Source organism: Pristiophorus japonicus, chromosome 6 (genome assembly GCF_044704955.1).
Source record: "Pristiophorus japonicus isolate sPriJap1 chromosome 6, sPriJap1.hap1, whole genome shotgun sequence".
NCBI classification, from domain to species: Eukaryota; Metazoa; Chordata; class Chondrichthyes; family Pristiophoridae; genus Pristiophorus; species Pristiophorus japonicus.
Window position 1 is genome coordinate 115,347,686 of NC_091982.1, and position 21,144 is coordinate 115,368,829.

The 21,144-nt window shown below is 44.7% G+C and overlaps 1 protein-coding gene across 5 annotated transcripts in view; it reads right to left on the reverse strand.

Moving 5' to 3' along the window:
- Nucleotides 1-21,144, reverse strand: part of lrch2 (leucine-rich repeats and calponin homology (CH) domain containing 2) — a 199,244-nt gene that overhangs the window by 49,705 nt on the left and 128,395 nt on the right. For 4 of the 5 annotated variants that reach the window (XR_011593624.1, XM_070883130.1, XM_070883133.1 and 1 more), the window contains 3 exons: nucleotides 20,437-20,544; nucleotides 19,666-19,743; nucleotides 17,538-17,603 (listed from right to left, as the gene is read on the reverse strand). Coding sequence is in view for 4 of the 5 variants with exons in the window: in XM_070883130.1 (XP_070739231.1) it covers nucleotides 17,538-17,603; nucleotides 19,666-19,743; nucleotides 20,437-20,544 (252 nt within the window). In the remaining variant the exon portion in view is untranslated. The remainder of the gene's footprint in view (nucleotides 1-17,537; nucleotides 17,604-19,665; nucleotides 19,744-20,436; nucleotides 20,545-21,144) is intronic. The other variant, XM_070883131.1, reaches the window with a different exon arrangement.

Sequence of the window (21,144 nt, forward strand, 5' to 3'; positions counted from 1 at the left end):
CCTTTCCCCTCTCTCTCTCTCCCCTTTCCCCTCTCTCTCTCTCTCTCCCCCCCCCCCCGCTCCAGACTCTTTCTTCCAGGGCGGGGCGGGGGGGATTGCAGAGCGAGGCTGGGAGAGAGAGAGAGAGAGAGAGAGAGAGAGAGTGTGATGCTGGGGGCTGGGGGGGGAGGGGGAAGAGAGAGAGAGAGAGAGAGAGAGAGAGAGAGAGAGAGGAGGGGGGCTGGGAGAAGAGTGAGTGAAGAGGCTGGGGGGGGTTAGACAGCAAACAGGGAAATTGCCCTTTGTTTGTTTCCTCCATGTGCTTGTTAAAGTTGGTTCGCAGTTTGCTGCTGTCTGCAGTGAATGATTAGGAGACATGTTGCTCTGTAACTCTGCCCTGAGCACAAGTCAATCATTCAACTGATGTCGTGGAGGGGCATTTTCTCAGTGTGAAATAAATCAGGCATGAATACTGTGCAGGCAAAGTCCCGGAGAAACTGTCAGAAAGAGGCCACGTCTAATCATCCTTCCTGTGTTCCTGGATCATGCATCATGTTTCATTCTAGCATAATTCAGAGAATTTGAAGATCTGGGCTTGTCAGCGTCACTATTAGTTCTGACTGATTGACTCACAAGTAGCTGCTGTGTTGGGGCAAGTGATTTGGCACCTTTAACATCCTTAAATGTCTACACTACTGTGTCTAGCACAATTTGCTGCTACAGTATTGCAATTTTGAATATGAAGTCCTGTTTGTGAGTGCTCAAAGCGATAACAAATCATTTGCCATAGTTATGGTCCAACTCGGGAGGGAAACTGCATGCAACATCCAGCGACATTCAAGATGTCAGTTCTGGCTCATGAAGCATAGCATCTGAGTCAGAAGCTTATAGGTGTAACCCTCACTCCAGGACAGGAGCACATAGGCTGGCTGATACTTCAGTGCAGTACGGAGGAAGTGCCGTGTTTCAGATGATAAATTAAACTGAGGCCCCGTCTTCCCTCTCAGGTGGATGTAAAAGATTGCATGGCACTACTTAAAAGAATGGGGGAGATCGCCTGATATCCTGGCCAACAGTTGTCCTTTGACCAACATCTCTAAAACCGATTACTTGATCTTGTATCTTATTGCTGGTTGTGGGACCTTGCTGTGCGAAAATCATCTGCTGCATTCCCTACATTACAATTGTGACTACACTACAAAAGTACTTAATTGACTGTGATGCTCTTTAGGGCATCCTGAGGTTGTGAAAGGTGACATAAATGCAAGTTCTTTCTATTTCTAGTGCCAATAAAGAGACAGCAATGTGCTGTGGGACATACCAAGGATTAATTCAATTTGAGACTGTCGAAATTTATTTCATAAAAGGAGACTTACAACTAAGTAGACTTCCAAGTTAAGAGTCTGCAGTAGATTCAATCTTCAGATTTCCAGTACTTGCAATTTTCTTTTTATTTGTAACAAGCTTCAGGAATAGCATCCTATCTTTCCGCTGAGTCTCTGGTTCCAATATTCACTTCAGTTACTTCAGACTGTAGCTGTATCCTCCCTATTTGTGTTGCCTCAGATTTAAAATTCTCACCAAGTGTTCAAATCCCTCCCTATCCCATAACTTCCTCCAGCACTATAAGCCTCTGAGATCTCTGATTCCACCAATTCAGGCCTCTTGTGCCCTATTTCCATTGCACCACCATTGCCAGCTGTGCCTTCAGCCTTAAGCTCTGGAATTGCCTCCCTAAACCTCTCTGCAGCTGATGGTTCAGATGGGTACCCTTGAACAGAACACAGCTTCGTGGAGACTGACAACCCAGTTATGTTGACGTGTTTTTCTTCTACGGATTTTGACAGAATATGGAGTTTTAATTTCAGATATGCTACATTTGTAGCTCGCACTCCCCCAGCTTTTGTCCATTCCACAACATCTTTTTTTTTCTGTGATCTTCTCCCATATCTTTTCAACCGTCAGTATTTAAGAACAATGATGGACAAGAAAAAATCTTTTGATCCATCCAGCCTATCCCACACAACTGAGGCAAAAAACTAGATTAAAAACCAGGCCAATTAGGAAAATAAATCTGCATGCTCATTTGTTCCTCAGTGAAAAATCCTTTGTACCCAGAGTTTTCTATTAAGTATTTGCAATTTATTCAACTCATTAAATTCTTCTGTGTGATTGGCAAACCGGTTGACAGTTTCCCCTGCTTAACATTTAATCTTCAGTTCTGATGAATGGTGTATACAAAATTATAACCTGCCTTTTGTTTTTAAAGATGGTGATTAAACTCATGTGCATTTCCTTCATTTTCTGTTTTTACTTGATTTACAGCATTTGCAGTTGCAATGTGTTTATTTTTTTTTTTAAATTATACCACTTGCTCCCTTATCCGAACTGCTTTTGCAGTCTTTTCATCAGCTAGAACTCCAGAAAAACTGTAGTTTTTAGGTGACCTAGGGCCCGAAGTTGATGAAGCACTGCCATCGCCCGTTTCTCAGCGGTATTCCGGCGGTACGAGGTATTTTATCGCCCACATACCGCTAAGATCAAGGACCGCTAATTTGGTGTTTTTTTCCAGGCAGTGGCGGGCATTGTAATCGATCAAGATCAACTTTTTTCTCGATCATAAATGAATGGACTTCTGCGTATGCACGATTTTTACCCATTTTTTCTCCAATTCGGGGTCAGGGGTCGCCTACGCATACGAAAAGAGGGGGAGTGAAAGGAGATACTGCATGACGTTGCCTTAACCCTAGAAGAATTCGACAGAAGAGAACTTGAAAAAAAGGAGAAATCAGGAAAAGTGACTGAATAATATAGATAGGTGTCAACAGATTGTAGAGAGAGCGGGAGAGGGAAAAAAGTTATAATCCAACAATAAAACAGCGAATCATGCAGAAGAAAGCCCAAAAGAAAAATCTGCTAGATGTAGGGAGGCTGAGGTCACAGCGGTTAGCAACCATGATCTGTAGGCACTTGTCTCAGAGGTCAAGGCCAGGTACAGGGACCTTATCAGGGATGGTCATGGGAAGCCACCCTCAGTCATTTACCAGCAAATCTGGTCAGAAATAGGAGAGGCCGTGTCAGCAGTCGGTACAGTCTTGAGGGATGGACCCCAATTTAGGAAGAGGTGGAATAACATCGTTGCCACAGCCAGAGTAAGTAATGATCGCTTACAATGTAAATCTAGACTTAGTGTCACACCATATTTGCCATGAATAATCATTTTATGACCTGTGTGTGTGTGTGATGTGCAAATGGGTTAAAGATTGTTTATTTCTTCTGCAGAAATGAAAGGGTCAGCCAATGCATCCGAGCAGCGGTGCATAGGGGGAGGCCCACCAGAGGTACTGGAGCTAAGTGGGCTAGAGCTGCGTGCCTTATCCTTGGTGGGTGAGCACAACTGTGCAATGTAGAAATATAGAAACATAGAAAATAGGTGCAGTCGGCCATTCGAGCCTGCACCACCATTCGATCAGATCATGGCTGATCATTCCGTAAGTACCCCTTTCCTGCTTTCTCTCCATACGCCTCGATCCCTTTAGCCATAAGGACCATATCTAACTCCCTCTTGAATATATCCAATGAACTGGCAACCAACAACTCTCTGCGGCAGGGAATTCCACGGGTTAACAATTCTCTAAGTGAAGAAGTTTCTCCTCATCTCAGTCCTAAATGGCCTACCCCTTATCCTAAGACTGTGTCCCCTGGTTCTGGACTTCCCCAATATCGGGAACAATCTACCCGCATCTAACCTGTCCCGTCCCGTCAGAATCTTGTATGTTTCTATGAGATCCCCTCTCATCCTTCTAAACTCCAGTGAATACCGGCCCAGTTGATCAAGTCTCTCCTCATATGTCAATCCGGCCATCCCGGGAATCAGTCTGGTGAACCTTCGCTGCACTCCCTCAATAGCAAGAACGTCCTTCCTCAGATTAGGAGACCAAAATTGAACACAATATTCCAGGTGAGGCTTCACCAAGGCCCTGTACAACTGCAGTAAGACCTCCCTGCTCCTATACTCAAATCCCCTTGCTATGAAGGCCAACATACCATTTGCCTTCTTCACCACCTGCTGTACCTGTATGCCACCTTTCAATGACTGATGAACCATGACACCCAGGTCTCGTTGCACCTCCCCTTTTCCTAATCTGCCACCATTCAGATAATATTTTGTCTTCGCGTTTTTGCCCCCAAAGTGGATAACCACACATTTATCCACATTATACTGCATCTGCCATGCATTTGCCCACTCACCTAATCTGTCCAAGTCACCCTGCAGCCTCTTAGCGTCCCCCTCACAGCTCACACCACCACCCAGTTTAGTGTCATCTGCAAACTTGGAGATATTACACTCAATTCCTTCATCCAGATCATTCATGTATATTGTAAAGAGCTGGGGTCCCAGCACTGAGGCCAGCGGTGACTCCACTAGTCACTGCCTGCCATTCTGAAAAGGACCTGTTTATCCCGACTCTCTGCTTCCTGTCTGCCAACCAGTTCTCTATCCACATCAGTATATTACCCCCAATACCATGTGCTTTGATTTTGCACACCAATCTCTTGTCAAAAGCATTTTGAAAGTCCAAATACATCACATCCACTGGTTCTCCCTTGTCCACTCTACTAGTTACATCCTCCAGAAATTCCAGAAGATTTGTCAAGCATGATTTCCCCTTCATAAATCCATGCTGACTTGGACCGATCCTGTCACACTGCTTTCCAAATGCGTTGCTATTTCACCCTTAATAATTGATTCCAACATTTTCCCCACCACTGATGTCAGGCTAACCGGTCTATAATTACCCGCTTTCTCCCTTCTTAAAAAGTGGTGTTACATTAGCTACCCTCCAGTCCATAGGAACTGATCCACAGTCGATAAGACTGTTGGAAAATGATCACCAATGCATCCACTATTTCTAGGGCCGCTTCCTTAAGTGCTCTGGGATGCAGACTATCAGGCCCCGGGGATTTATCGGCCTTCAATCCCATCAATTTCCCTAACACAATTTCCCACCTAATAAGGATACCTTTCAGTTCCTCCTTCTCACTAGACCCTCAGTCCCCTAGTACTTTCGGAAGGTTGTGTGTGTCTTCCTTCGTGAAGACAGAATCAAAGTATTTGTTCAATTGGTCTGCCAGTTCTTTGTTCCCCATTATAAATTCACCTGAATCTGACTGCAAGGGACCTACATTTGTCTTCACTAATCTTTTTCTCTTCACATATCTATAGAAGCTTTTGCAATCAGTTTTTACGTTCCCAGCAAGCTTCTTCTCATACTCTATTTTCCCCCTCTTAATTAAATCCTTTGGCCTCCTCTGCTGAATTCTAAATTTCTCCCAGTCCTCAGGTTTGCTGCTTTTTCTGGCCAATTTATATGCCTCTTCCTTGGATTTAACACTATCCTCAATTTCCCTTGTTAGCCACGGTTGAGCCACCTTCCCAGTTTTATTTTTACTCCAGACAGGGATGTACAATTGCTGAAGTTCATCCATGTGATCTTTAAATGTTTGCCATTGCCTATCCACTGTCAACCCTTTAAGTATCATTTGCCAGTCTACTCTAGCCAATTCACGCCTCAAACCATCGAAGTTACCTTTCCTTAAGTTCAGGACCCTAGTTTCTGAATTAACTGTGTCACTCTCCATCCTAATAAAGAATTCTACCATATTATGGTCACTCTTCCCCAAGGGGTCTCGTACAACAAGATTGCTAATTAGTCCTTTCTCATTGCACATCACCCCAGTCTCAGATGGCTAGCTCCCTGGTTGGTTCCTCAACATATTGGTCGAGAAAACCATCCCTAATACACTCCAGGAAATCCTCCTCCACCGCATTGCTACCGGTTTGGTTAGCCCAATCAATATGTAGATTAAAGTCACCCATGATAACTGCTGTACCTTTATTGCATGCATCCCTTATTTCTTGTTTGATGCTGTCCCCAACCTCACTATTACTGTTTGGTGGTCTGTACACAACTCCCACTAGCGTTTTCTGCCCCTTGCTATTCCGCAGCTCCACCCATACCGATTCCACGTCATCCAAGCTAATGTCCTTTCTTACTATTGCATTCATTTCCTCTTTAACCAGCAATGCCACCCTGCCTCCTTTTCCTTTCTGTCTATCCTTCCTAAATGTTGAATACCCCTGGATGTTGAGTTCCCAGCCTTGGTCACCCTGGAGCCAAGTCTCCGTGATGCCAATTACATCATACCTGTTAACTGCTATCTACGCAGTTAATTCGTCCACCTTATTACGAACACTCCTCGCATTGAGGCACAGAGCCTTCAGGCTCGTCTTTCTTACACACTTTGCCCCTTTAGAATTTTGCTGTAATGTGGCCCTTTTTGCTTTTTGCCTTGGGTTTCTCTGCCCTCCACTTTTACTTTTCTTCTATCTTTTGCTTCTGCCCCATTCTACTTCCCTCTATATCCCTGCATAGGTTCCCATCCCCCTACCGTATTAGTTTAACTCCTCCCCAACAGCACGAGCAAATACTCCCCCTAGGACATTGGTTCCGGTCCTGCCCAGGTGCAGACCGTCCGGTTTGTGCTGGTCCCACCTCCCCCAGAACCGGTTCCAATGTCCCACGGTGGCGTTGATCCCTTGACACAAGTTCATCATAATCCCTGGTCTGTGGTGGGGTCATGTAATGTAATGTATATAATGTCATGCATTTTAATGTACTGTCAGTGATATATAATGCTGTACTGCAGCAGTGGTGGTCCTTCAAATAAGACTGAGCTATGTGACTATACTCATGTCACCCTGACCGATCCCCTCCCTGCTGCTAACCACTTAAATGTTGTTTTGTAGTTCCAGATACTGAAACGATAATGTAGGACTGCATGCATGCTAAACAGTGGAAGCAGCATTCAATAGACTGAGCCAAGTGATCCCACAACCAATGGATCAGATCAAAGTGCTACAGTCCTGCCAAATCCAGTCGTGAATGGTGGTGGACGATTAAACATCTAATGGGAGGAGGTTCCATAAACATCCCCATCTTCAATAATGGTGGAGACTACCATGCGAGTGTAAAAAACAAGGCTGATCCATTCTCAACCATCTTCAGTCAGAAGTGCCAACTGGATGATCCATCTCGGCCTCCTCCCAAGGTCCCCATCATCAAAGATGCCAGTTTTCAGCCAATTCGATTCACTCCACGAGACATCAACAAACGGCTGAGTGCACTGGATACAACAAAGACGACGAGCCCCGACAACATCCCGGCTGTAGGGTTGAAGATTTGTGCTCCAGAACTAGCTGCACCTCTAGCCAAGCTGTTTTAGAACAACTGTAACACTGGCATCTACATGACAAAGTGGAAAATTGCCCAGGTATGTCCTATCCACAAAAGGCAGACAAATCCAATCCGGTCAATAACCACCCCATCAGTCTACTCTCAATCATCAGCAAAGTGTTGGAAGGTGCCGTCAACAGTGCTGTCAAGTGGCACTTACTCACCAATAACTTGCTAACTGATGTCCAGTTTGGGTTCTGCCAGGACCACTCGGCTCCAGATCTCATTAGAGCCTTGGTCCAAACATGGACCAAAGAGCTGACTTCCAGAGGTGAGGCGAGAGTCACTGCCCTGGACATCAAGGCAGGATTGGATGAAGTTTGGCACCAAGGAACCCTAGAAGAATTAAAGTCAGTGGCTCAGGGGGAAAACTCTCCACTAGCTGGAGTCATACCTAGCACAAAGGAAGATGGTTGGGGTTATTGGAGGTCAATCATCTCAGCCCCAGGACATCGCTGCAGGAGTTCCTCAGGGCAGTGTCCTAGGCCCAACCATCTTCAGTTGGTTCAATGACCATCCCTCCAACATAAGATCAGAAATGGGGATGGTTGCTGATGATTGCAGTGTTCAGTTCCATTTGCAATTCTTTAGATAATGAAGCAGTCTGTGCCCACATGCAGCAAGACCTGGACAACATCCAGGCTTGGGATGATAAGTGACAAGTAACATTCGAGCCACACAAGTGTCAGACAATAACTATCTCCCACAAGAATCTAACCATCTCCCCTCGATATTCAATGGCATTACCATCGTCAAATCCTCCATCAACCTACTGTGGAGTCACGATTGACCAGCTACATAAATACAGGGACTGCAAGAGCAGGTCAGAGATTGGGCATTCTGCCACGAATGACTCACCTGCAACTGCCCAAAGCCTTTCACCATCGACAAGATACAAGCCAGGAGTGTGATTGAATACTCTCCGCTTTCTTGGATGAGTGCAGCTCCAACAACACAAGAAGCTCACCATCCAGGACAGAACTTGATGTAAATTAAGATACCGACAGCAGAGTTTTGGATGTGCTCAATTTTATGTAGGGTGAAAGATGGGAGGCCAGCCAGAAGAGCATTGGAATAGTCAAGTCTAGAGGTAACAAAAGCATGAATGAGGATTTCAGCAGATGAGCTGAGGCGGGACGGAGTTGGGCAATGTTAGAGGTGAAAGTAGGAGGTCTTAGTAATGGAGCGGATATGTGGTTGGAAGCTCATCTCAGTGTCAAATACGACACCAAGTTTGCAGATGGTCTGGTTCAACCGCAGACAGTTGCCAGGGAGGGTGATGAAATCGTTGGCTAGGGAACGGAGTTTGTGGCAGGAACCGAAGACAATGGCTTGAGTCTTCCCAATATTTAAGCTGGAGTAAATTTCTGCTCATTCAGTACTTGATGTCGGATAAGCAGTGTGAAATTCAGACAATGGAGGGGATGGAGCGAATATGTCTGGCCCTGGTCCTCAATAAAAACACAGCAACTTCTTTTGGGAAGGCCTCAACTCCCTTATAGAAACGGCCTGAAGCAGTATGGCCTTTCAGTGAACAAATCCTACCCAATGAGACTAGAAAGCAAGGCATCCTAATCTGATTAGACCATTGTTGATAAATTAGCTGTTGAATGTGTTGATCGACTTCAATTCTTGGTCGAAAGGCTTGAGGTTCTTCTTCTGTATGGTGGATGCCCCATGCTAGTAGAAGACATGAAATACAACAGAGTCTGACTTGTTGATATGCAAGAGTCATTGAGGACTTGTATGTGCGAGGATTCTTCACCGCAGTCAAGGCCACCTATGGTCCAAACACCCAAGGCCCCACCCCACTGCTGGCCAAGAACGGGCAAACACTCAAGGACACCGAGGCAGTTAGGACCCGCTGGAAGGAGCACTTCAAAGATCTCCTCAATCGAGACTCTGCCTTTGACTCGAGTGTTCTCAACTCCATCCCGCAGCATGCTACCCGCCACCACCTCAGTAAAATCCCAACACTGTACAAGGTAGAAAAAGCCATAACAGCTGAAGAACAAGGCTACGGGAGCGGATGGAACCCCTGCTGAAGCACTGAAGTATGGCGGAGAGGCACTGGAGGGAGAAGAGATATCTCAGAGATGCAGTGATCGTGACCATCTTTAAAAAAAAGGGGACAAGTCTGACTGCGGCAACTACAGAGGAATCTTCCCATCAGTCACTGGGAAAGTCGTCGCTAGAGTCCTTCTCAACCGTCTTCCGTGGCCGAGGAGCTCCTCCTAGAGTCACAGTGCAGATTTCGTCCCCTACGGGGCACAACGGACATGACTTTTGCAGCGTGACAGCTGCAGGAAAAATGCAGGGAACAGCGCCAGCCCTTATGCATGGCCTTCTTGGACCTTATAAAGGCCTTTGATATGGTCAACCGCGAGGGTCTATGGAGTGCTCCGTTTCGGATGCCCTCAAAAGTTCGTGACCATCCTCCGCCTGCTCCACGACGATATGCAGGTGATGATCCTTACCAACAGATCCATTACAGATCCAATCCACGTCTGGACCAGGATCAAACAGGGCTGCATTATCGCCTCAACCCTCTTCGCTATCTTCCTCGCTGCCATGCTCCACCTCAGTCAACAAGCTCCCTGCTGGAGTGAAACTAAACTACAGAACCAGCGGGAACCTGTTCAACCTTCGCCGTCTCCAGGCCAGGTCCAAGACCACCCAACCTCTGTCGTCGAGCTACAGTGCGCGGACGACGCCTGCGTCTGTGCACATAGAGGCTGAACTCCAGGACAGTCAACGTATTTACTGAGGCGTCCGAAAGTATAGGCCTTACGCTAAACATCTGTAAGACAAAGGTCCTCCACCAGCCTGTCCTTTCCGCACAGCACTGCCCCCCAGTCATCAAGATCCACGGCGCGATCTTGGACAACGTGGACCATTTCCCATATCTCTGGAGCCTCTCATCAACAAGAGCAGACATTGACTATGTGATTCAATACCGCCTCTCCAGTGTGCCAGTGCAGCTTTCGGCCGCCTGAGGGAAAAAAAAAGTGTTTGACCAGGTCGTCAAAATTGCTCATGGTCTGCAGGGCTGTAGTAATACCCGACCTCCTGTATGGCTCAGAGACATGGACCATGCACAGTAGACACCTCAAGTCGCTGGAGAGATACCAGCAACGATGTCTCCGCAAGATCCTACAAATCCCCCAGGAGGACAAACGCACCAACATTAGCATCCTCGACCAGGCACCGCGGTATCCCCAGCATTGAAGCACTGACCACCACACTCGATTAGCTCCGCTGGGCAGGCCACATAGTTCGCATGCCAGACACGAGACTCCCAAAGCAAGCGCTCTACTCGGAACTTCTTCACGGCAAACGAGCCAAAGGTGGGTAGAGGAACCGTTACAAGGACACCGTCAAAGCCTCCCTGATAAAGTGCAACATCCCCACTGACACGTGAGAGTCCCTGGCCAAAGACCGCCCTAAGTGGAGGAAGTGCATCTGGGAGGGCGCTGAGCATCTAGAGTCTCATCGCCGAGAGCAAGGAGAAATCAAGCGCAGGGAGCGGAAAGAGCGTGCGGCAAATCTGTTCCACCCACCTTTTCCCTCAACGACTATCTGTCCCAGCTGTGACAGGGACTGTGGTTCTCGTATTGGACTGTTCAGCCACCTAAGGACTCATGTTAAGAGTGGAAGCAAGTCTTCCTCGATTCCAAGGGACTGCCTATGATGACTCTTTTCAAGGGCTTAACATCTGCCCAGTATTTTGTGACTGTGGTCCATTGGGATTTAGCCACAAGGATTCTGGAAATAAAATTGCCTATGTCATAGTAGTCCGTGACAGATCTACTCCAGGATTTAGATTTTGACTGACTCACACCAAGTGTTTCTGTGCGTTGGTGTAACACTGAACACTGTCTCTCCTCAAATCCTGGTTACCAATTGCTACTACATATTCTAATGTGAACTTATGGGGTCTATTCTGCCTCTGCTACAGACAGGATCATGGTATTTATTGTTCCAAGCCACCGTGTTGTTCAAGTAGCAAAACAAATCATAGTGCATTCTGTGGTTCTGATACAATGCCTGTGGAAGACTGGCAGATGTCTCACTTTCCTGAAATCGTCTTCTCTGGAAACTGTCTGCACTAGTCTCAGAGGGGAAGTCTAATGATGCATTCCTGAGCTGGATTACTCATCTTCTCCATGAGGTGTTAATGAATAATTATCACGGTGGAATTTTAGGCTGAGTGTGTCAATTTGTCTTGTTCTGAATAATGTAAAAAACATAGCTCAGCTGTTACAATATTTTGTCTGCTTTATTTACTCCTTATCTGGCCGACTATGACCTATAGAATCGGGACCTAACATCACCTCAAGTCTTAAAGAGCATAGTCTTCCTTTTTGTATGCTGGTCTTGAAAAAGAATGGTCATAGTATGATATTTTCCAGTGATTTGTTGCTCAGTGCTGATGTTTATGATGTAACTTGAAAGCATGAATACAAAAAGCTGGGCTGACCGTTTAGGTAATAGAATATCTGATAGTTTAGTATCTCTAATACCTGTACAGAGACTGGCTAGATATCTCCTAAACTTTGGGAGCAAGAAATCAAATGCAAGGAGCTAAGAACCTTTTACTGGGGAAAAAAACTGGCAGTGTCTTTAAATGATGCAGGAGACACGGCCTATAATGACATGACATTTTCATGCACACACTTAGCACATGGTTTGCACAGAATCCAACCTAGGTACATTCCAATAGTGTGTGAAGAGTGCCAAATTAAGAAATAACATTTTAACTTGAAAAAGTATGATCTTTGAGATATTTATAGATGCAGAGGAACTTTCATCTGAAAGCCAAGTGTCCTGTAATACTATCGATACTTCCAGCTACTTTACAACAGCTATAGGCCAGCACATATCATCTATTGCGAACACCAACACACATCCCATCTAATTTCACTTCTTTAAAAACAGGCATGCAGGGGTCAAGTTTCGGCCTGAGTTGCTCCTATTTTTTTGGAGCAACTGGTTTAGAATGGAGTATCTTAGAAATTGCAATTCTCAGCATATAGCTTGCTCCAGTTCTAGTCAGTTAGAACAGTTTCAGTTTGGAACAGATTTTTTTTTCCCCAAAAGGGGGCGTGTCCAGCCATTTACGCCTATTTTGAAAGTTTAGGCAGTTAAAACTTACTCCAAAGTAACTTAGAATGGATGAAGTGTAGATTTTTGTACGCTCAGAAAAACCTTGCCTACACTTAGAAAATCAGGCGTAGGTTACAAATCAGGCGTAGGGAACGGGGTGGGGAGGGAAGTTTACAAACATTAAACACTTCAGTTTTACAAATAAAGAACCATCATCAATAATAAATGAGAAATACATCAATAAATCAACCAAAAGAAAAAAATTTTTTTTTAAAAATCAATAAATAAAAAATTAAGTTTCTACTCACCGACTGCAGCACCGGGAGCCCTCCAACAGCATGCTGGAACGGAGCTCTCCAGTGTGTGTCTCTCTTTCTCTCAGTGTCTCTATCTCACTCTCTGTCAGTGTCTATGTGTTTCTGACAGCAAGCGGTGGGGGGGGTGCCGGCGGAGAAAAGAGAAGAGAGAGGGCAGGGGGAAGTGCGAGGGAGAGGGCAGGGGGAAGTGCGAGGGAGAGGGCAGGGGGAAGTGCGAGGGAGAGGGCAGGGGGAAGTGCGAGGGAGAGGGCAGGGGGAAGTGCGAGGGAGAGGGCAGGGGGAAGTGCGAGGGAGAGGGCAGGGGGAAGTGCGAGGGAGAGGGCAGGGGGAAGTGCGAGGGAGAGGGCAGGGGGAAGAGGGAGGGAGAGGGAGAGGGCGAGGGAGAGGGAGAGGGCGAGGGCGAGGGCGAGGGCGGGGAAGGGCGAGGGAGGGGAAGGGCGAGGGAGGGGAAGGGCGAGGGAGGGGAAGGGCGAGGGAGGGGAAGGGCGAGGGAGGGGAAGGGCGAGGGAGGGGAAGGGCGAGGGAGGGGAAGGGAGAGAGGGAGTGGAAGTGGAAGGGAGAGAGGGAGTGGAAGGGAGAGAGGGAGTGGAAGTGGAAGGGAGAGAGGGAGTGGAAGTGGAAGGGAGAGAGGGAATGGAAGTGGAAGGGAGAGAGGGAGTGGAAGTGGAAGGGAGAGAGGGAGTGGAAGTGGAAGGGAGAGAGGGAGTGGAAGTGGAAGGGAGAGAGGGAGTGGAAGTGGAAGGGAGAGAGGGAGTGGAAGTGGAAGGGAGAGAGGGAGTGGAAGTGGAAGGGAGAGAGGGAGTGGAAGGGAGAGAGGGAGTGGAAGTGGAAGTGGAAGGGAAGTGGAAGTGGAAGGGAAGTGGAAGGGAGAGAGGGAGTGGAAGGGAGAGGGAGTGGAAGGGAGAGGGAGTGGAAGGGAGAGGGAGTGGAAGGGAGAGGGAGTGGAAGGGAGAGGGAGTGGAAGGGAGAGGGAGTGGAAGGGAGAGGGAGTGGAAGGGAGAGGGAGTGGAAGGGAGAGGGAGTGGAAGGGAGAGGGAGTGGAAGGGAGAGGGAGTGGAAGGGAGAGGGAGTGGAAGGGAGAGGGAGTGGAAGGGAGAGGGAGTGGAAGGGAGAGGGAGTGGAAGGGAGAGGGAGTGGAAGGGAGAGGGAGTGGAAGGGAGAGGGAGTGGAAGGGAGAGGGAGTGGAAGGGAGAGGGAGTGGAAGGGAGAGGGAGTGGAAGGGAGAGGGAGTGGAAGGGAGAGGGAGTGGAAGGGAGAGGGAGTGGAAGGGAGAGGGAGTGGAAGGGAGAGGGAGTGGAAGGGAGAGGGAGTGGAAGGGAGAGGGAGTGGAAGGGAGAGGGAGTGGAAGGGAGAGGGAGTGGAAGGGAGAGGGAGTGGAAGGGAGAGGGAGTGGAAGGGAGAGGGAGTGGAAGGGAGAGGGAGTGGAAGGGAGAGGGAGTGGAAGGGGGAGGGAGGGGAGGGATGGAAGGGAGGAGAGGGAGGGAAGGGAGGAGAGGGATGGAAGGGAGGAGAGGGAGGGAAGGGAGGAGAGGGAGGGAAGGGAGGAGAGGGAGGGAAGGGAGGAGAGGGAGGGAAGGGAGGAGAGGGAGGGAAGGGAGGAGAGGGAGGAGAGGGAGGAGAGGGAGGAGAGGGAGGGAAGGGAGGAGAGGGAGGGAAGGGAGGAGAGGGAGGGAAGGGAGGAGAGGGAGGGAAGGGAGGGAAGGGAGGAGAGGGAGGGAGGGAAGGGAGGAGAGGGAGGGAAGGGAAGAGGCTGAATGGGCCCGGCCGACGTGAAGAAGCCGGGCCCGCCCCCGGCAAGATGTGGGTGGGCGGGCCCCGCCGAAGGAAGAGGGAGCAGACCGGAGTTGAAGGTCGGTGGCCGGGGGAACGGGCAGAGGAGGGGGTGGGGCGAGGAGGGGAGGGGGGGGGGGTTGAGAGCGCCAGAGGGAGCCGTGAGCTGAACAGGGGAGGAAGCTGGAGCCACAGCAGGAGCTGGAGGAGGGAGGTGCAGCCTGATCTTCGCCGCCCCAGTGAGCCCATTCGGCCAGGGCTAGAGGCGGCGTGCTTCGGGCCCCTCCCACACAGTTTTGGGCGCCTGGACCTACTACTGCACATGCGCGCCCACTGTAGCGCACCTGTGCAGAGGTCCCGGCATGGATTTCAGCGCAGGGACCTGGTTCCGCCCCCCCACAGCTTGTGCTGTGCCGTGCCGAGGGCCTGGATCGACCTGAGGGAGTGGAGAATACCGAGGTAAGTTTTCTGCGCGGTTTTGAGCGCAGAACTCAGGCATGGTTCGCGGTGCTGCGCCGAGAAAACTTGACCCCGCAATACCAGCACTCCACTGGCTTAGTGTCTCATGATACCATGATGTTTTCAGTCAAGCATTTGTTTAGTTTTTTTGAACATAAAAACATAAGAAATAGAAGCAGTAGTGGACCATTGGCCCCTCGGGCCTGCTCTGCCATTCAATAAGATCATGGCTGATCTGATCTTGACCTCAACTCCACTTTCTGTTCCAAATAACACTCGACTTCCCTATCGTTCAAAAATCTGTCTATCTCCACTTTAAATATATTCAATGACTCAGCCTCCACAGCTCTCTGGGGCAGAGAATTCCAAAAATTCACGACCCTCAGAAAAAATTTCTCCTCAGCTCAGTTTTAAATGGGCGACGCCTTATTCTGAAACTATGCCCCCTAGTTTTAACATCCTCTCTGCATCCACCCTGTCGAGCCCCCTCAGAATCTTATACGTTTCAATAAGATCAACTCTCATTCTTCTAAACTCCAATGAGTATAGGCCCAACCTTTCTTCATAAGATAACCTTTCATCTCAGGAATCAACCTAGCGAACCTTCTCTGAACTGCCTCCAATGCAGGTATATCCCTTCTTAAATAAGGAGGCCAAAGCTGTGCTCCAGGTGTGGCCTCACCAATACCCTGTACAGTAGCAAGACTGCCCTACTTTTATACTCCATCCCCCTTGCAATAAAGGCCAACATTCTATTTGCCTTCCGAATTACTTACTGTACCTGCATGTTAATTGCTTGTGCACCCCACTAGTTACAACTTGCCAACCTGAAAATGACCCATTTATCCTGACTCTTCAGTTAGTTAGCCAATCCTCAATCATGCTAATAAATTACCCACAACCTCATGAGGTCTTGTCTTGTGCAGTAACCTTTAATGGGGTACCTTATCGAATGCTTCCTGGAAGTCCAAATACACTACATTTACTCATTCCCCTTTATCCATTCTGCTCGTTACATCCTCAAAGAACTCCAGCAAATTTGTCAAACATGATTTCTTTTCATAAAACCATGCTGACTCTGCTTGACTGTATTATGATTTTCTAAATGTCCTGCTACTACTTCCTTAATAATGGACTCCAGCATTTTACCAATTACAGATGTTAGGCTAACTGGTCTATAGTTTCCTGCTTTCGGTTTCCCTCCTTTCTTAAAATAGGAGTGTTACATTTGCGGTTTCCAATCCGCTGGGATCTCTCTCAAATCCAAGGAAATTTGCTAACAGCCATTTCTTTTTAGACCCTAAGATGCAGGCCATCAGGTCCAGGGGACTTGTCCACTTTTAATCCCATTAGTTTGCCTGGTACTTTTTCTCTAGTGATGGTGATTGTTTGACGTTCTACCCCTCCCTATAACCCCCTTGATTATCTATTATTGAGATGCTTTTAGTGTCTTCTACCGTGAAGACAGATACAAAATATTCGTTCAATGTCTCTGCCATTTCCCTGTTTCCCATTATGATTTCTCCAGTCTCATCCTCTAAGGGACCAACTTTAGCTACTCTCTTCCTTTTTATATATCTGTTGAAACTCGGTGTCTGTTTTTATATTTCTTGCTAGTTTACTCTCAATCTATCTTCTCTATTATTCTTTTAGTCGTCCTTTGTCGGTTTCTAAAAATGTCTCAATCCTCTGAAGTATCAGCTATCATCTCGTCTTTATTTAATGCAGAAAATTTTTTTTTGATGAACAACAAACTGCTGCTTCTAATGTAACTTTTATGTTAGCACATGCACATTAGTTTGTACCTTAAACATTCTGAAATCTACCACCTTGCATTCAAAAATCAAGTGAATTAAGCATTTGTTTTAACTGCCTATAAATATTTATGAGCAAGAAATGCAGTAATTAGAACGCTACACTTTCATGTCTGGGATTGGGATTAGAATGCAGCTCTGCTGTAGATGAAACTTTTCTGTTGCTGGTTACACGGACTACATGAATTGAGTTCGGGCAGTCCCAGCACAGTTCCTGGTGAACATAAAAAGAGGTACACTAAACTGGAAATCTCAAGTGTACAAGGATAACTAGGTGGCAAACCGATTAAAAATAAATTACACGGGTGCAGCATTTGAGTTTAAGTTGAAGTACATTAAAACAAAAACAGATTTACCCTGTATTAGGCTCGTCTGTCATGGACCGGGGATACTTTGAAATTGTTGCAAGAAAGGAATAGTATTTCATTCCCAGCATTAATTTAATAACCAGAAAATAAAGTAAAGCAACATTTTTGTGGTTAGCTGTGAGTAACTGCACTGAAAAACTGGGCAGATGTTTGCACTTACTCAACTAAACTTGCGAATCTAATTTAAAGGAAATCAAAGCCGATTGTTTGTAAATCCAGCACTAAGTGTCGAAAAAACTCATTGAGAAATGTAATAAAATCTCCTGAAGTTAAGAACAAAGCAGAACTGAAGTCTAAATGAAACTGTGCAAAGGGCAAAAAAAAATGATGTGTAGCACATCCTACGTTAGATACAAACATTGCTATGAGGCCAGTGTGCACTTAGAGAGAGCGAGAGAGAGAGAGAGAGAAAACATCCACAAATACCTATCATACTCCAATGTTTTTTTCTTCCTGTCCCTTCCACTTACTGAAGATGAGTGAGCGAAAAGTCTGGGAAAAAATAAAAAAGGTGAAAAGCAATGATTCACGACTATATAAAATAAATTAGCAAAACTCAAAATTCATTCTCCCTGAAGTAATAAACTACCAGAGTCTCCATATCCTTTGACTCAAAATGAGCAATGCTATAGGAGATACAGTTTTATATAAATGCATTGTTTAAATGCTTCAAAAAGCCATGTCCTTTAAAAGGGTACAGGATAAGGATTGCTTATTTACCACAAACAATTATCTGTGGGGCTGCTCAGTTCCGTTTATTTTACAAATCTTCAACAGTTTGCAGGTGGCTAGTTTCATTAACTGCATTTCTGTGCTCATTGTCGAGGTGAAGCAGAAAAACAATGGCATCACAGAAATGCAGTTAATGACCCAATCTCTTCAATATACTTAAACATGTAGGTATGTGTGAATAACATTTGGAAAATGTGCATAGCTTATATTGTTAAGAGTCTGTGTTTAACCATTTCCCTCCATTCACACGGAATGAGAATCCTGAAGTATCTCAAGCTGACCAGAAAATAGTCAGTTAATTTTACATGGAAGAATATATTGTTTTTCTGCTAAAAATATAAACCTGCAGCACCCAACCAAAAAAAGCAAGATCACACACCATGCTTATGTTCAACACAACAAGACCAAATCATATAATAAATACAATATATAAAAGTATCTCAACACCAGAACTTTGATATTTACATTGTTACAGTAAAGGCAAAAATTGTATTGGTTCACTTTAATACACAAAATCAAAAGAACACATACATAATAGATTTGGTGGCAATAAAAGCTAGATAAAAGTAACTTTACAGTTGGATCAAACAGAAATATAAAGAATGCTAGACCGTTTTCTTCAAATAACTAGTCATGGCCAGCTGGCATTAACTAAAATATATCAGTAAAGAAGGAGGTCTGACAATCCGCGAACAAATTTAAAGAAAATAGAAAGGATTTGAAACACTAAAGTGGACATTAGAATACAAGGCAGAAAAGATTAGTTATAAAAATTCAAGATGCAGTGTCACATATAGGATAATGGATTATCTCAGTTGAAATTCTTGGAGCAGTGTAAGATATGACTTCTTTATTTTCAGAAGCCTTATTCAAACATCTAAATCATTTTTAAAGGAGTATTATTTTATCTCTGCACCAACTCAGAATACTGTGGCTTTAATGATGTATTCTACTTAACCAAGAGAATAGGAATTCTAACTGTGAGAAGTGCAAAAAAAAAACTACAGTATAACTTAATCAGTATACACAACTAAAAATGTTTATTGCTGATCTGGAGTCTTAGATTTGAAATGATACTCGTGAGCTACTAGTTACATAATGCAAACTACAATTTTCATATTAACCTACTAGTCCAATTGGAACAAGCAAAGAAGCACTGTGCCATGATCTCTGCTTCGGCTATCACAATGAAAATATAGGATGGTTAGATATTTCTCCGGTTAAATAAAAGCTTCATGCACTAAAATAGTCTTCAGCATCAACTAAAGCAAGATCTGCAAAACTAGGAAAAGATATAGCTGAATTAATGTAAATGGAGGTAAAAGTTACTAGCCTCAGATCTTCGTTGAACTGGTAGCAAGCAGTGGTTGATTAAGCAGACTGGCACAGAAACTAAGAGTATCCAATCTTGGGGATGGAGGGCACTCAACTAGTGAAGCTATTAACTTGTGTCCCACAGGTTTACCATCAGAATAAAAATGCCAAATGTCATTATACATTCTCAAATTTGTTCTGGAAATTTTATTTATTCCCATTTTCAATGATCACTATTACAGTTTGTTTATATAAAGGACTTTAAATAATAGATCGCTAGAAATTTAAAAAAAAGAGTACATGTGGCAAAATATCAATATGCAAAATGCATAATAATGACATTCCTAATATGCGGCACTTTCTAAAAGCACACAAGATCCTGGGCACAATTTCATGCCAATGTTATATGCGTCAACTGGAGAAAAATAATCTGATGCTTGATTTCTGAATGTTTACACAGTGGTACAAGAAAACCACTTTTATATTTTGGTTCGTTCTATAAATGTACCTTGATCCTGGTGCTGTTGCCCTTCTCCTCTGGATAAAGTTTTCATTGAATGATGCTTTAAAAGTTAATGGCCTCCGTCTGTACTCACATACCATGAGCATCAATCATCCCAATATGAAAGGAGGAAGTAAGAAAAGTATTGGAAAAGTATATGGAAGTCATTAATAATGACATGTGAAAAGAAATCAAGACGAGGTATTTATTATTATTAAAAACTTGCCACGTTTGGCAATATAGAAATACATATAAACAGAAAGAATAGCAGTATTGGAACTCTACATTAAAAATACTCAAAAGGATTAGGAAGAGAAAAAAAAAGAGAAAAAGCAAAAGAACAAAAACATGAGAGAGAAAGATAGACAATCATCTAATTTTATGTTCCCAATCTACAGATTTACAAAATGTTCTTGTTTTAGGATACGATCGAAATTAAATCTGTAATGTTTAAAACCGTATCCCTGGCCATCTTTACATTGTCATTATTTACGAAAGGAAATGCATTCGATACAAATTGTCTGCTGCAAAACATTTCCTATACAGTCTACTTCTAATTATTCGAAGCATTTTCGAATATCGAATTGAAATATTTCGGACTAAGCAATATAATTAACAGCAACATGGGAATTAAGAGCTTAAAACATTCAGATAAGCAACTTCAAATTCGGAGTAGACAGGATGTTTTAATTAGATACAATTGTTCGCTTAAAATCTTTTCACTACATCCAAACGGGTATGCAACAGTCAATTCAGAAGGATTAACTTTCATTATACCTGTTTTGTGGTTCTTGCTGCAATAATTGAGCTGCTATTTTACGCAAATCGGTCACTTCCTTCAACTCATCCTCATCTCGGACTATTTGCTGCAATTCCCGAGAAGGCCTGCAATTTCACAATCAAGTAACGTTAATTTGAGAAACCACAAAACAGCTTAAAAGAAATTGCCTTGAACTGTACAATGGCATGAACTTAATTTATTTCCCCCGCAATATAAATTTAATATTTTCATTCATGGAATATCTTTTTCCTGCAAATTAATCTGCTTGTTGGGTGGTTTGTGAAACTGTCATTGTATGGCAAAAGGAAAATATCCAAAATTCTCTTGAATTTTTTTTTTTTTTAAGTAGAGATAACATCTGGGTTCTGTAACACTCCAAGGCACACCACAAATACACTGTACAATTTCAACCATAAACCATTAACGTGGTGATTAAGGGAACTTCGTGTGTGGTCAATGAAACAATCTGAAAATAGCAGAGTTATAGAAAAGTCTTGGTCAGTGGAGTTGTATATTTTTTTAAGGAAGCAAGATGGTGGCATAACAGCTATAGCAATTTACTGCATATCTATTTGTCGAATTAGAAAAAAGTAATTCCAACAATTTGTTAAAAGCTATCATTTGTAGTGTCCTATACCTAGAATTTAATAATTACAAATGCATCTATGTAATTAAGTTACATTTGTACAGCAGAAAAATAGGTA